The sequence below is a fragment of the Rhododendron vialii genome, chromosome 3a, assembly GCF_030253575.1.
Source record: "Rhododendron vialii isolate Sample 1 chromosome 3a, ASM3025357v1".
NCBI classification, from domain to species: Eukaryota; Viridiplantae; Streptophyta; class Magnoliopsida; order Ericales; family Ericaceae; genus Rhododendron; species Rhododendron vialii.
In genome coordinates this window covers 34,188,799-34,203,207 of record NC_080559.1, presented here as the reverse complement: position 1 = coordinate 34,203,207, position 14,409 = coordinate 34,188,799, and the positions used below count along the sequence as shown (strand labels likewise).

General features: G+C 37.3%; 1 protein-coding gene across 1 annotated transcript; it reads left to right on the top strand.

Moving 5' to 3' along the window:
* Positions 1 to 609: 609 nt before the first annotated feature.
* Positions 610 to 4,723, top strand: LOC131320259 (serine/threonine-protein kinase PBL34-like). Its single transcript, XM_058350907.1, has 6 exons — positions 610 to 1,035; positions 2,481 to 2,803; positions 2,915 to 3,050; positions 3,270 to 3,403; positions 3,492 to 3,615; positions 4,107 to 4,723. The coding sequence occupies exons 1-6, from the start codon at positions 906 to 908 to the stop codon at positions 4,559 to 4,561; spliced, it is 1,302 nt and encodes a 433-aa protein (XP_058206890.1). The 5' UTR covers positions 610 to 905; the 3' UTR covers positions 4,562 to 4,723.
* Positions 4,724 to 14,409: the final 9,686 nt, after the last annotated feature.

The following is a 14,409-nucleotide window of genomic DNA, read 5'->3' as shown; positions in this document are numbered from 1 at the left end:
AAGCAAGGCTAGCTAGCTAGAAACCTTCTGGAAACAAAGGGAATCATGGCCATTTGTTTTGCTTTCTTATTGACAAGAAAATATGTTTATTCTTCAAATATCTCATTGAAATTGTACTTAAAGCATTTAAAATGGTTAGTATCCGCTAAAAAACACAAGGGCGATAAGACACTTTTCTCTTTGATTTCTAGGTTTCCGTGAAAATTAAGTTATTTAACTTTTAGCAAGAAATGGTTTTTCACCTATTTTTGAAAAGTAAGTTTTTCTCTCTAAAAATATTCCATGAAACGCGTTTCGGCATTTGTCAACCAAACAAATTTGTGAAAGTGTTTTGTGCAGCTAATTCCTACCAAAAACATTTCTATGTAATCTACTTTTAGAGATTTTTCATAGGAGTATTTTGTAGAAAAAATTAGGCTTTAACAATAAAGAATTACCTCTTTTTTTTAACGGAATAAAGAATTACCTAAAGTTGGAGGAAAAAACTTCAAAACTGCCCTTTCGGACGCTTAATTACAATCTTTTTTGTTATCAAAAGAAAGAAATTACAATCTTTTTTGTATTTTTACAATCTACTAGTAACAGAACTTTTTGGGTGGAGAGAGAGAGAGAGAGAGCCCATTGGCATTTTCCCACAGAAAAGGTGGTGGGATAAAAGTTCTTTTTGTACACACTGCGATGATGGTGATGATGATGCCTTCAATCTCCCACAGCAACCACCAAACAATTCCTTCTCTCTCTCTCCCCTCTGCAGGCCTTTGCCCCCTTTTCTCCCTCCCTTTTTCCTCACAAGCATGCTCAATCCATTCTCCTCCTCTCTCATCGTCTCATCCCAAGTACTAGTTAGAATTATAGTTAATAACAACCCATGAAAGGCTGAGCAGCAGGTTTTGAGATCCTCCAAAATGGAGAGAAAGTGTGGGTGTTGGGCAGTTCTCAGGCGCAGTGTAAGTATTAAGGGTGCTGGCTGCAAGCCCTCCTCTGCTTCCAACTCCGCCAACTCTATCCCTAGAACCAGTCTTGTTTATGATGCAGGTATCTATTTATTATATATATACATAAAAATCTGTACTTTTTGTGGATTTGTATAACCATATGTGCACAATTTTATTGGTGTTGGTCTGATTGTTTGATTTCTGTCGTTTTTATCGATTTTTTCGTAATGGGTATTTTTGCTGGTTGTGTTATGCTCACCAACTATTGATCCAAATTTTTGTATCGAAAGTTCTTTGTGTATATAAATTGGGTACAATCTGTTTCTAGCTTAGCAGTATTGTACTGATCTGTTCTTGTATTTTTCTTAATGACTGGATGTCCGGGCCAATTTGCGCGCGCCTCGACTAATTCCGGAGCCGAAGTTAACGATTGGGCAAACGATCCCGTGGCCCTAATGTTGGGAATGTTTGGCCTCTTTGGAACTCGAACATGCGACCTTATCTGTTCTTGTTGTGTTTCCTCTCTGATCTCTCTCCCCATGCCTCCTCCATACTTTGATATCCTCTGCTTTCACTTACTGTGCTAACCTCTGCGGATTCTGTGAAACTTTGATTAGGTTGCATCTTTATATTCTGGTCTCTTTCCGTCTATTTCTGATGTGGTTCTAATACTGGATCCCACCTTTTTCTTGGGATTTGAAAATTAAAATTGTTCCAGAACTTTTTCAAGCAGAATTTTGATCTTTTTTATTCATTTTCATTTTTTTTTTTTTTTTTTTTTGAGATTTGGAAGCTGTAGTGAACAAGATACGCGGAAAAAGGGTCTCAGAATGGAATTCCTGATTACTCCATGCACCCAGATTGGCCATATGGGTTCTAGCCACTAGGAGGCAGGAGCTTACAGTTTCTCTTGTTCTACCTGTTCAACAAAATTGCCACAACCAAAATTTTCACAAAGTTCTTTGAATAAGATCTTGTAGCTCGCTTTCTCATATTACGGGCAATTGGATCAACCGTATACATATATATGTATAATGTCCGGGCAACTTGTGCCTCGACTAATTCCGGAGTCCTGAAGTTAACGACCGGGCAAACCCCTAGTGGTCCCAAGATTTGGAATGTCTGGCCAATGTGGGCAACCAGAGTATATCACTCATAAGAATTTAGGGGGGAAAAAATCATCTGTAGTTACTATTTTTATGTTTTCCCCCAACTCTTTCAAGTTGTATGATTCAGCATATAGTCTCAATGGTTTCTTGAAAAAAATGCAACAACCATCAAATCAGTTTGAGACTTTGACTAATGTTAAACAACCAAGAAGCCTTAATAATTTTTCTCACCCTCTTGAGTTGTTTAGCATATTATTCTAAAATGGTTCTAGTATCGAATATCAAAGTTTCATTACTGCTGTTTTTTCGAGTTTTGTATGTCTTTTTATGTCTCACTCCAATGGAGTTTGTTTTTCGAGTTCTTCGACATTACTTGTCAGTTTATTGTTACTCTCAGAAAGTTTGAGATTCATAACACTCAGTTTCTTAAATCCAGCTGCTGAGACAAGGTACCTAAATGCTAGCAACAGAGAGATGTGTGCTCCCAATGAAGTTCAAACCTCTTCTGATAATCCCCCTGATGCACTCCCATTAGAAACCAAGGCCCCTAGACAGTTGCTCGAGTTCAATTTTCAGGAGCTAAAATCTGCAACTGGAAACTTCAGACCAGACAGTATTCTGGGAGAGGGTGGTTTTGGTTATGTATTCAAAGGGTGGATAGAGGAAAACGGGACTGCCCCAGCAAAACCTGGATCAGGAATTACAGTTGCGGTCAAGAGCTTAAAGCCAGACGGTCTTCAGGGCCACAGAGAATGGGTGGTTAGTAGATTATCCTGTTTGGGTTAGTAGATTGATGCTAAAATAGACATTGAGGATGACATGTATAAAAATGGTGAAAGTAACGAATTTGAAATCTTTCATGAAACGCAGGCTGAAGTAGACTTCCTTGGAAAGCTTCACCATCCTAATCTTGTTAAACTTATTGGATACTGCATCGAAGATGATCAACGGCTGCTTGTATATGAGTTTATGACACGTGGAAGCCTTGAAAATCATCTTTTCAGAAGTGAGTGTGGATTTTACTTGATTTTTTCTCCACCATCATCTTGCTTGGATACTGTTATACGCAGGCTAAGTGATAACCTTTTCTATTAGAGGACAGAAGATCAGGAAATGAAGGGAAACTATCTTGTTTTGTGCATGTAGTTTTACTTGAGCCTTTTTGACAGATGCAACTTTCCTTAGTTTATTGAACAGATACTGATCTTTGCTGAAATTGTTGAAGGGACTATACCTCTGCCCTGGTCCAACAGGATTAAGATTGCATTAGGTGCAGCCAAAGGCTTGGCATTCCTCCATAGAGGCCCTAAACCTGTCATTTATAGGGATTTCAAGACATCTAACATTTTGCTTGATTCGGTATGTTTTTCAAGATTGATAAGTGATTCTATAGTATGAAGACTTGTACTTGACCCAAATGAATATTGAAAAGGAATTTTCTCCACAGGAATACAATGCAAAGCTTTCAGACTTTGGTCTGGCGAAGGCCGGGCCTCAGGGAGACAAAACCCACGTTTCTACTAGGGTTGTAGGAACATATGGCTATGCTGCTCCAGAATATGTAATGACAGGTATAAAGCCATACCTATCCATTAGTTTGAGCTAAGATGATTCCTGTATGATATCTTTTGATGAGAACTTGTGTTACATTGAAACATGATTTTGGCTATAAGCAAAAATGTGATAAGGATTGACTAGGGGAAAAATCATTCGTTGATATGGAGATGTAGGACTCATCTCAGTGGTTACAACTAGGCCTATTAGCCTGATCAGAGCCTGAATGCAGGCATGTTATGCAAAGTGTGTCAAATGCTCTGTATCCAATTGACTGCTCTCAGACTCCCATTGGCTCCCATTACTGGGCATACAATTTTCTCCTTATGATAGACGATAAACTGTACGAGGAATACTTATAGTTCCTTTTACAACTAAAACTTCGTAGTGTCCCATTTGAATGCTTGAGGACTTATTCCTTCTACCTTTGGCTTAGATCCCGAGTTAGTCTCTTAATAAGTATGAGCTCTAACAACTGGTACATTTTGGCTTCCTTTTTCCCTCGTAGGACACTTGACTTCTAAGAGTGATGTTTTTAGCTTCGGCGTGGTACTTCTTGAGATTTTAACAGGCAGGAGATCGATGGACAAGAAACGACCGAGCGGGGAACAAAATCTCGTTGCCTGGGCCCGGCCATACTTAGCCGACAAGCGAAAGGTTTACCAACTAGTGGATCCACGCTTGGAGCTGAATTACTCCCTTAAAGGGGTGCAGAAAGTTTCTCAGCTATCCTACAACTGCCTCAGCCGGGATCCAAAGTCCCGCCCTTCAATGGACGAAGTTGTGAAGGTTCTCTCTCCATTGCAAGATCTCAACGATTTGGCAATATTGTCTCACCACGCTCGGTTATCTCAACCGGGAAGGCGGAAGAAGAAACCCGATGGATCCCGCCAGGTTAGTCTCAACCAATCAAGGAGCATTCGAGATTCTCCAGTGAATGCTAGTAGGCAGCATTGTAAATAAAGGGTAGGTGATGGAAATGGGTTATCATGCGAATCCTATAGTACAAGTTTGCGATAATGATTTTCGGGTGTTTTGAGATTCGACAGGGTCGTGAGACATTGTAAGGGAAATTCCTTCCTGCAAATTCTGCAAATTCTTAAAGGTAGAATTGAGTTCTAACCATTGGATGTGGATTGTTTCTTTGCAGCTTGCTTGTTTCTGATTGAGGTATGCCATTGTAATTAGATTAGCCTTGCGTTTTCAATATTGTTACTTGAAGCTTCCTTGTCCTGTTTCTGGTATTGCATCTTACTTCCTTCTGTAATTTAGTTTTATAGGACTGTTGTCAATTGTCATGGTTCTCTAAATCTTGCCATGTTCCGCTAAGCTTCTTATTTTTGAAGTACTTATTATTTTTTGTTTTATGAGACAAATCATTATCTCATAATACGTCACCTTTAATAAGAAAAATAAGTACTCCCTTAGCGGAACGGGGAAGGGGGGCTTTTCCAGTAAAATCTACTGGAGTATAGAATTTCGCCGGATCGAGCTGCTATTATGATCAGAATGGGCATATATGTGATGTACTATCAAAGATGTGAAGGAATATGTGCTCCACCAACTTAATAAGTGTGGACGGTTCACCATCTTTATTAGAGCATATAGATGTCAAACATCTTTCAAAACGTTGATGTCAAATTTGAGCAAGAATCTAGACTAGCTTTTCTATATTATATTAGAGAAAATAAGACTAATCAACTCTCAGAATAGATTTGCCCAGGACTATTGGAACTTTTTTTTTTTTTTTTTGCGACCGGATGTTTGGGTCAGTTTACACGTACCCCAACTTATTCCGGATCTTTGAAGTTAATGATTGGACAAACCTTGTAGTGGCCCCAAAGTTTGGAATATTTGTCTTCCGCGGAATTCGAACATATGACCTTACAAAGAACAAACACGTATTTGTTTTTCATGTCTATTTGGCCAAACCCCTTGGAGTTAGGAGTCTTGGGACTATTGGAACTTCTCATGACAGACATAGGTCTAGAAAATGCTCATTCAGCAGTCACGACCACCATGCCATTTTTGTTTCCTCCGCAAATGACTTCAGATACATACAAAGTGTCACTTGATCGGAGACCAATCTCACCAATCACCAGGAAGTCAGAGTAAAAAAAGAAAGAAAAGTACACGGCTTCTGTGCAGGCGGTCTATGCAACTAATTAGTCAAAAAAAGATTGTTTTGTTGGTTCAGATTTGCTGACGAATTCTTTCCCGAAGGAGAAAAAGAATCTTATCGATAAGAATCTCTTGCAAATCCGGACCATCAATTATTGAGATGGACGTACAACTAATCTTTTGCAAACCTGGACTATCAATTATCGAGATGGACGGCTAAGACCCGATTTGCAACTCCTTTTGGAACCACCACTACTTGCATAGCGTGGAGATAAGCTGAACTACATAAGAGTAACTGGGCTTATGAACACTTGGGTACATGAAGTTTGTAGTGTACCTGGCCCCTTAATGAAAATAAGTTGTTAATCAGTGAGTAACAACTAATTTCTATCTTATAATAGGCTTATTTCTTATATTAGTTGAGTTGTTGGATTTGGTTATCTCGGGGACTCTTACAATTGATGTAGTATCCCGAGTTTGTATTCTGTTACTCTGTACTTCATATCTGATGTAAAATGAAGTATTCTATCGATTGACAAAAAAAAACTAGCTAGTAACAAGAAATTAGGAGTATAAAAAAATGGAAGTGATTTTTATACTCCCTTTTTACCATTCGCACTATTTTCTTTTATTTACATGAAATTACCGTTTTACCCTCATTAATTCAGTTTTTCCACACATCAAAGGATAATGTAGTAAATTCACATGAATGAAGACAGGAAAAAAGAGTGTGGACGGTAAGAAAAGGAAAGCGAAAATCAATTCCTTAAAAAACTTAGTACTATGGAAATGCAAAGCTTATCATTCACGTTTTGACGGCCAATTTTTGTAACTAAACGAAATAACTTGTAACTAGCACTATTACATTTGTAACCAGCTAAAACGGGAGTAATTTCTAATGTTAGACCTTAGAGGTTGGGTTTCGGGCCTTTAGGCCCATGTGATGTATTGTTCAACTTTTTGTTGGATTTCTCTTTCCCCTCTCCCCGTTTCTAACAAAAATTTTGCCTATCAAAAAAAATGTATGCCCGTACACACCAATTCATAAATAGGTAGAACAATTAATACGTAAAAAAGTTACCTCAAAATTTTGTAACGAATGAATCCAAGCATACCTAACAAATCAAACCGTAAGAAAAGTGTAACACATGAACCATAAAGCTTGTAAGTAACCATTATTATGTATAATTAATTTTACACTTTCTGCTAAGGTTATTATGTTTCATGTAGTTATTTTCCGCTTTACGAGACATGTCATTCTTTTATAATACGTCACCTATAATTCAAAAAACAAAAGTATGTAATATATATAATCCAAACAAAATTCGTATTTTGATTAAGCTCGTCTCCCTACCTCATGTTGCATTGGTTAAGCTCTAAAAAATTCACACACTTGGTGACTGGTGCATCTCCAAACATACCAAGACTTTGTAGCTTGAGACCGGAATTGAGCAATCGAAACCTGTAAAAAAAAGATACTGTAAAAGAAAATACGATTTTTTTCGCAAACATGAGTGACATATATATGCACCGTAAAACATGAAGAGCAGTCTAATGGTAGGAGAGAAAGAGCAACAATTACTGAACTCAACGCCCGGTAGCCGGTAGGAGAGTTCCGGGATCATTTGAGAGTGCACGCAGCCATGCAAACTGTACTCGACACCCGTTTATATCCAAAAAACAAAGCATGCTCAATTGTCTTATGGCAAGAACAAGCTTATGCATGCAAGACATACAAAAAGGTACTCATATAGTATAGTATCGAAATAGAATTGTGCCCAGCGTACCTGAGTCTGAAGAACAAACTAACATGTTTCTCTTTTGCCACAAAGGTAACATTATGAAGGCTCTTTTGATCACGTCTAAGGAGATTTATCAGGCATTGGCCTTATCAAATTAATAACAGCGAAGAGACTGAAGATGATGGGGGAAAGCAATCAAAACCCATGTCGAAAGTGATATTGGCGCGGCTCAATCTGAGATCGTCTTTTACCATCACTTGCGTAAATCCGTCTTCAGATTGAACCCCACCAACATCGCTTCCGTTCTTTCTTTGCTTCCCCAGGTTTCGTCCGAATTCTCTCAAACAAGTTTCCACATACTACTGTAGGTCTGTAGCTAATTGGTTCCTTTCCAACTGGAAATAGGGAAAAAAAAAAAAATTATTGAAGAAAAAGCATCAAATATGTACATACTGGTCCCATAATATATGACAATCAGTATCACTTTGGTGGGGGCCAGAACCACTCTAGCTTAAGTGAGCACGAGTGAAGGCAGAGTTTTTGTTGGTGGTTGGGCGTGTGGACGTTTTTTATCGGCAAAATAAAATTTTATTAACCATTGAAACAAGTTACACTGATTAAGTTGGGGGTGTGGACGTCGTTGGTTTTGTCAAAACGATGAATTCATGTTATGTGAATAGGGAAAATTGGAAAATACTTTTCGTTGCCATCAAACTTAATTTATATTTAGATACCGTATGAGATGAAAGCAAAGAAAATTTAAACAAGCGAACATAAAAAGAATAGGGGGGAAAAAGTGGCACAAGGAAAATTAAAATTCTATTCAATTGAAACTCTGGATATTGCAGATATTAGGGTTAACATGGGGATCATATTGAGACTGAGATTGCATCAAAGGATTTGTGCTGGTCATGAATTGTCAAATCAAATTTTAAATAACAACAAAAATAAAACCTGCCAATTCAAATATGCGAAATAACTTTTTAAAATATATCTTGGAAATCAAAAAACACTAATCGTTTTTGCAATCGTGTTAATATTTTTGAGAAATCAAAGACATCTTTTTTTGCGCACCTGTGCAAAATGGATTGATTTCAAACACCAATACCTAGAGTTCGTGTCTGTAATGGAAAACAAAACAAGGTGTGTGTATATATATATGCGAAGTGACAAACATATCATCACATATAACAAAACAAAGAATGATCAACCAAAGGTAGCGAAGCGGACGAGAGAGAGAGAGAGAGAGAGAGAGAGAGAGAGAGAGAGAGAGAGTTTGGAGGTGGTGAGGGGGAAGAGAAGAAGAGAAGAGAAGAATGTATAGTGCTAGGGTTTGCCTCGGGATGGGAATTTGAAGGGTGAGGGGAATGATGTATAAAGGGGAGCAAAACTTACTTTTTAGGGTTTCTCATGCTTGGTTCGCACTCAATAAATACTATCAAACACTCTCTCCTTTCACTTGCGCATGCTCCCTCAAATATTCCCCCACGGGAAAAAAAAAGAAAAGAAAAGATAGTACTATTTTTTACACAATTTTTATTTCATGCTTGTATTGGATTAGTTTAATATATAGTATTAATTATTAAGATTATAAAGATTCCTATACTGGCTTAATTGAAATCACGTGTAAAGTAAATGGTTGCTTCTTTATTTTTATAACTCAGGCGTTCAAGTCAATTAACACGCACCTCAACTAATTTGAGGAGAAATCCTACCACCCATTTGTAAGGATCCCAATTAATATTGATTGCTCATATAGTTATATGTATCTTCAACGGATATACTTTGCCTTAGATAAGTCAAGTTTCATTTTGAATTCAAGTACAATAAGTAAGCTTGATTTCAAGATGATAATTAAGCTTCTCTCATTGTATATTACACAAATTGAAAGAGAGCGACAGATGGCCTTTGTCTCATAAGGAGACATAATATATAGAGCTGGTCCTGAGCTAACGCTTGTGTTTTGAATTTCAAGGGTTTCTCCTACTTTTTTTACCCCTTTATAATAGTCCAACAAAAGGACTTTATTTTTAATTTTTGCTTTAAACCTTTGAAAAGTCAAAGCCGACTTTGATAATATATATGGGGATATCCACAACTTATCTCATAAAAAAAAAAAATTTTGATTAACTCCATCGACGCCCAATCAATCTCAGAGAAGACTCCTCCAGAAATACCATGGAGTTTATATATATATATATATATATATATATATACACACACACACACTCTCTCTCAAAGAAGACTCCTCCAGAAATACCATGGAGTTTATATATATATATAGTAGTAACTATACATGAAAAAAAGAGAGCGATTTGACGAAAAAATAAATTTCATATTAATTCCATTTGAATGTTTTCCCACACTACATTAAATTAATACAAACTACTCATTATTTTGTCTTCGCACATTTTTGTCTTCCTATCTTTTCGCTTTTGTAGTTCTATATATTGTTGACCGGTGTGGCATCCTCATTGTTTGAATTACGTAGTTGCGTGCGCCCTTACATTCTTTTTCGATAAATCGCAATAAAAAAAAATTATGGATCATTAAAATCTACGGAAAAAATCTACCCACATGACTATTTATACGCACTCACATGAATGGGCGCGAAAGAGAGGGAGAGATTCTTGGGATTCTTGGGAGCAGAAATGCAGAAATGTCTGAAAAGAGGTTTTCGGAAGGTGTAGGTACAAAGTTTCCCATCTCCATCGATCACACGCACACTTTTGCGAAACAAAGCTAACCCACAGCCGGCCGGGGACACCGGCGCTAAAGCAGCCTTGCCTTGGGCCTTCACTAGGAGACACTGCCCTTGGGTTCCTACCCCTTTTTTCCATTCACACCACATGCACCACTCCTCTTAATTGCTCTCTTTTTTATGGGTCACCCCCCCTTCCCTTTTTCTTTCAAGTTTTTCGAAGCCCCAAAACACTTTTTTTGTTAAGCAAAAGTGTTGGTTGCGGGCCAGCATCCTGTCCACAGGGTTGAATCGTAGCGCTTAAGACCTACTATGCTTTAGTATAAGAAAATAGAGTGCGCATTTACCATTATCTGCTGGTTTTGGTAAGATGGTAAGCGCTTGATCCTAACAAATGGTATCAGAGCCAAGGTCACAGGTTTGACTCTCCTGAATGGCATGCTGCTTGCGGGCAGATGCTGGGAGGATTGTTGGTCACGGGCTAGCATCTTGCCCATGCAGGTCGAACCATGACGCTTGGGGCTACGCTTTAGTATAAAGAAATAGAGTTGCGCATTTACCACTACTTGCGGGTTTTGGTAAGATGGTAAACATTTAATCCTAACAAAGAGGATGGATCTTTTCGGGTCTATGAAAATGGACTGGATCTTTGATCAAGTGGTCCTTTTATGGATCTCTTCTTAGCACACTTTGATAATCTAAACTGTTCACGATTTAAAGCTTGTAGATTTTATTAAAAATTAGGTCGATAACGATTTAGAAACGGTTGCCCCAAAACTCTTTTTGTTATGGTTTTTATTTTGTTATCGGCAAAAATGACAAAAGTATTTCGAAATCATATCAAACGGCGGGCTTAAATGGCTTAAAATCATTACTTTTTTCCCGCAACATATATATTATGCCTAAAACTAGTAGGACATGCATGTTGGGCTTTAGAAGGCTTGGCGTGTTTGGCCCTATTTCATAGAGAAAAGCAAACATACTTTCTTAGAACATGATTTATCGTCTCCACTCAAAACGAATATTTTGAATGACTTTTTTCCATGCTTTAATATCATTTCATGTCTTGTAGGGCAAGTATTCTTATTGTCACTGTTGTGTAATTTATGCAATATTGGGAAAAGGTTTTCTCTTTGCCACTTTAATTTGGATTTGAATTAAACAAACAACACCCTCATTACAAGAAAAATCACAATAGCTGACGAGACAAAAAATAATTTGTCACTAAAAGTTACTATAGGTGACAAAAAAGTGACTTTCAGAGACAACCTATAGGTGGCGAAAGTCTTTCGTCACCTATAGATTGTCGAGGAAAGTCCCTTTTGGTGACGAAAATCTTGTTTTTCGTCACCTATAGTAAAAATTAAAGTTCGTCACTATTTTTTTCGTCAGCTATTGTGATTTTTATTGTAGTGCCTTTTGGGGTATGCAGAGAAGATCTAGTTGCAACTCGCTAATCATAGGTGTGAATGTGGTGTACCTCTCTCTCTCTCATTTTAGCATGAAATAAGAGGGTCAAGAAATTAAAAGAGAATTGAATTGTCAGCTTGTGGAAACCACAAACAGAGTAGTATCTCTCCACGAACTCGAGTTGCTACACCTCTCTCTCTCTCTCTCTCTCTCTCTCTCTGTGTGTGTAAATGTATGTGTGTGATGGGTAGATTCATGCACTTGCATGCAACAAGGTAAAAGGGAATTAATATGCAGGAGAGTTTCTCTATCTACACATGCAAGGAAAGCCTCCAAAAAGCTCTTTGTCCAACACTTGAGAGTCTTGACTACTTGAGTACTGGGTTAGAAACGACTATGCTTTTTTACTTTCTAAAATGGTGTCTCAAACTTTTGCTATATATGTATCCCCACACAAATTAAAACACATGGGGGGTTAACTTGGAACTTGACTTGAGGCAGTTTGTAAAACTACATTTGCTGAAATACCAATTAACTTTTTTTTTTAATTCAAGTATCCGGATCGGCTTACGCACATTTCAACAGTAATTTCTAAAGAATTGATCAAAGGATACCTATAAGCAGGGATGGGCCGAAGCGGGGGCACGTGCCCCTACTCGAAATTAAAATATTTTCAATTTTTTTTGTACAAATTAACATAATTGTGAAAATGTGGTAATATATATATATATATATATATATATATATATATATATATATATCTCAAAAATAAACATATAGAATTAGTTTTATGTCTGAATTTCATCATATGGTATATTTATTTATACTTGTTATTTTATGAGCTGTTTGTCTATTTGGAGTTATTTTTTCTTGATTCTCTTTATTTTTAACCGTCTGGAAGAAATATTTTAAAATAAAGTCATTAACAAAACTAGCTCGATTATTTTAAAACTTTTTGATGTTCATTTAAAATATACTTTAAAAATTTGTATGAGATTTTGTGCTCATTTTTATCTAATTTAACTTAAAGTACGCATTATAAACTTTTGTAGCTAGTAATGCATCCCTTAATTTTGTACGATTTTACTCTGATTGACTAAACGATGAACTTTCGTCATTACGATTAACAAGTGCCCCGACTAGCCTATATTCCTGATCCGTCTGTGCCTATACGAGCCACATTAGTTTAGTCATCTTTCGCCAAGTTGGGCCGGGATTATCAAACCTTCTCTTTGGTCCATAGCTAGTAATATTACCAAGCCCATTAGCCTCAACCCCTCAGGAGTACTGGTGTGTTAATCAAGTTAACAAATACCAAAAAGGAAAGTCAACCAAAAAAACTCTATTAACGGTGTTAACGATTTTATCAATTTGGAACGTAAAACAAACTACAGAGACGAAATTGGAGCACTTTGAAACTAGAGGGACGAAAGTGAGACAATCGTAAAACTACAGGGATGACTACGAAAATTTGCCCAAGAAAGAAAGAAAGAAAAATAAAAATAAAAATAAAAATAAAGCCATAAGTGAGAAAACCGTCCCAGATCATGTGAAGCTGCATAGAGCATCCTCAACCCATAGAATAGCATCAAAACAATTAAAGCAGCGGATAACCGTGTCATAATGCCCATTAGTTAAGGCAGAAAGCACCCAGCAATGGTGAACAGCAGTAAAAAATAACTCTCAGACCAGCATAAACAGCAGCCCTGGAGATGCAAGCTCCAAATCCAGAAACAAACAGCAGCAAAGTCAGCAAAAGTGTCTGATCAAAAAAAAAAAAGTCAGCAAAAGTGCTGAACTTGGAGAAATTAGTTTCCAAAAAACCAGAGGCTCTGAACATGGAAACATAGGAACTCCAAGCCTAGGACGTAGGTTATTCCTAGGTCTCAGTTTCGATTCTCATCGCCAGTAATTCTTGGGGCTACCTCACCTAGACACGTAAGTTTGTAAAACGGTTGTGAGAGAGGCTGTAGGGATTAGCTTGAGATGTGTGCAAATTGGTTCGCGACTCCCTGCATTACCAAAAAAAAAAAAATTCCAGTGAACATCCAATTGAACAGTGACACCTCCTTAGTTAAATCTGGCCACCACTGGCTAAAACTAGGAACTCCCTTCAATTTAAAAAAAAAAAAGACTTTTAATTAGCTTGTTGATAATCGTGTCTTATCTGCTTATCTTATAAAATAGATAAAACTAAGGTCCCGTTTTGCTAATGTTCTTATTTTGTAAGTATTTATTTTTTGTTTTACGAAATATGTCATTTTTCTCACAATACATATCTTTAATTCAAAAAAGTAAGTACTTAATTTAGTTACTGAAACACACCCTAAGTATTGAAATAAGTTTTCCACCGGGAATAAGCCAATTAAAAAAAATATAACCAAATTAAGCATTATTCCAAAATACAAAACCCGAAGCAAAACAAAAACTTCATAAGCAAGTAAAATAAGCAACGAGACAGGATTACCAATTATCACACCCACACTATCGAAAACGATTTGTCCATTGCCGTTTCCTTAATCACATAGACTTGCGCGAGATATTTTTGGGTACGCGTCGGGTACCACGCTGTCATGCAATTGTGACAGCTTAAACTTAAATGATGACAAAATAAACGGGGTTTTCATTCCGTTAGTCCAAAACAGGCGGTTGCCTGCTGAGTTGGCAAGTTGCGCTGGCACCCTCTGGGATCTTTTGAGTTGTTGGCTGGTTTTAATTGGATGATGACGCGTGACAACTGGTGCCCTATCGGTACCCGAATATTTCTCGATTTGCGCCAACTGTTTTTTTTTTTTGGGGGGGTTAAATACGCGCCAACTGTTTCACAAAGACTCTCC

What these genes read in the sequence shown, in the direction of transcription:
- LOC131320259 (XM_058350907.1), top strand. Translation starts at nt 906, where the DNA reads ATGGAGAGAAAGTGTGGGTGTTGGGCAGTTCTCAGGCGCAGTGTAAGT. An exon ending in TGAAAATCATCTTTTCAGAA is followed by an intron (nt 3,051 to 3,269) that starts GTGAGTGTGGAT and finishes AAATTGTTGAAG; the next exon opens with GGACTATACCTCTGCCCTGG. An exon ending in TCCAGAATATGTAATGACAG is followed by an intron (nt 3,616 to 4,106) that starts GTATAAAGCCAT and finishes TTTCCCTCGTAG; the next exon opens with GACACTTGACTTCTAAGAGT.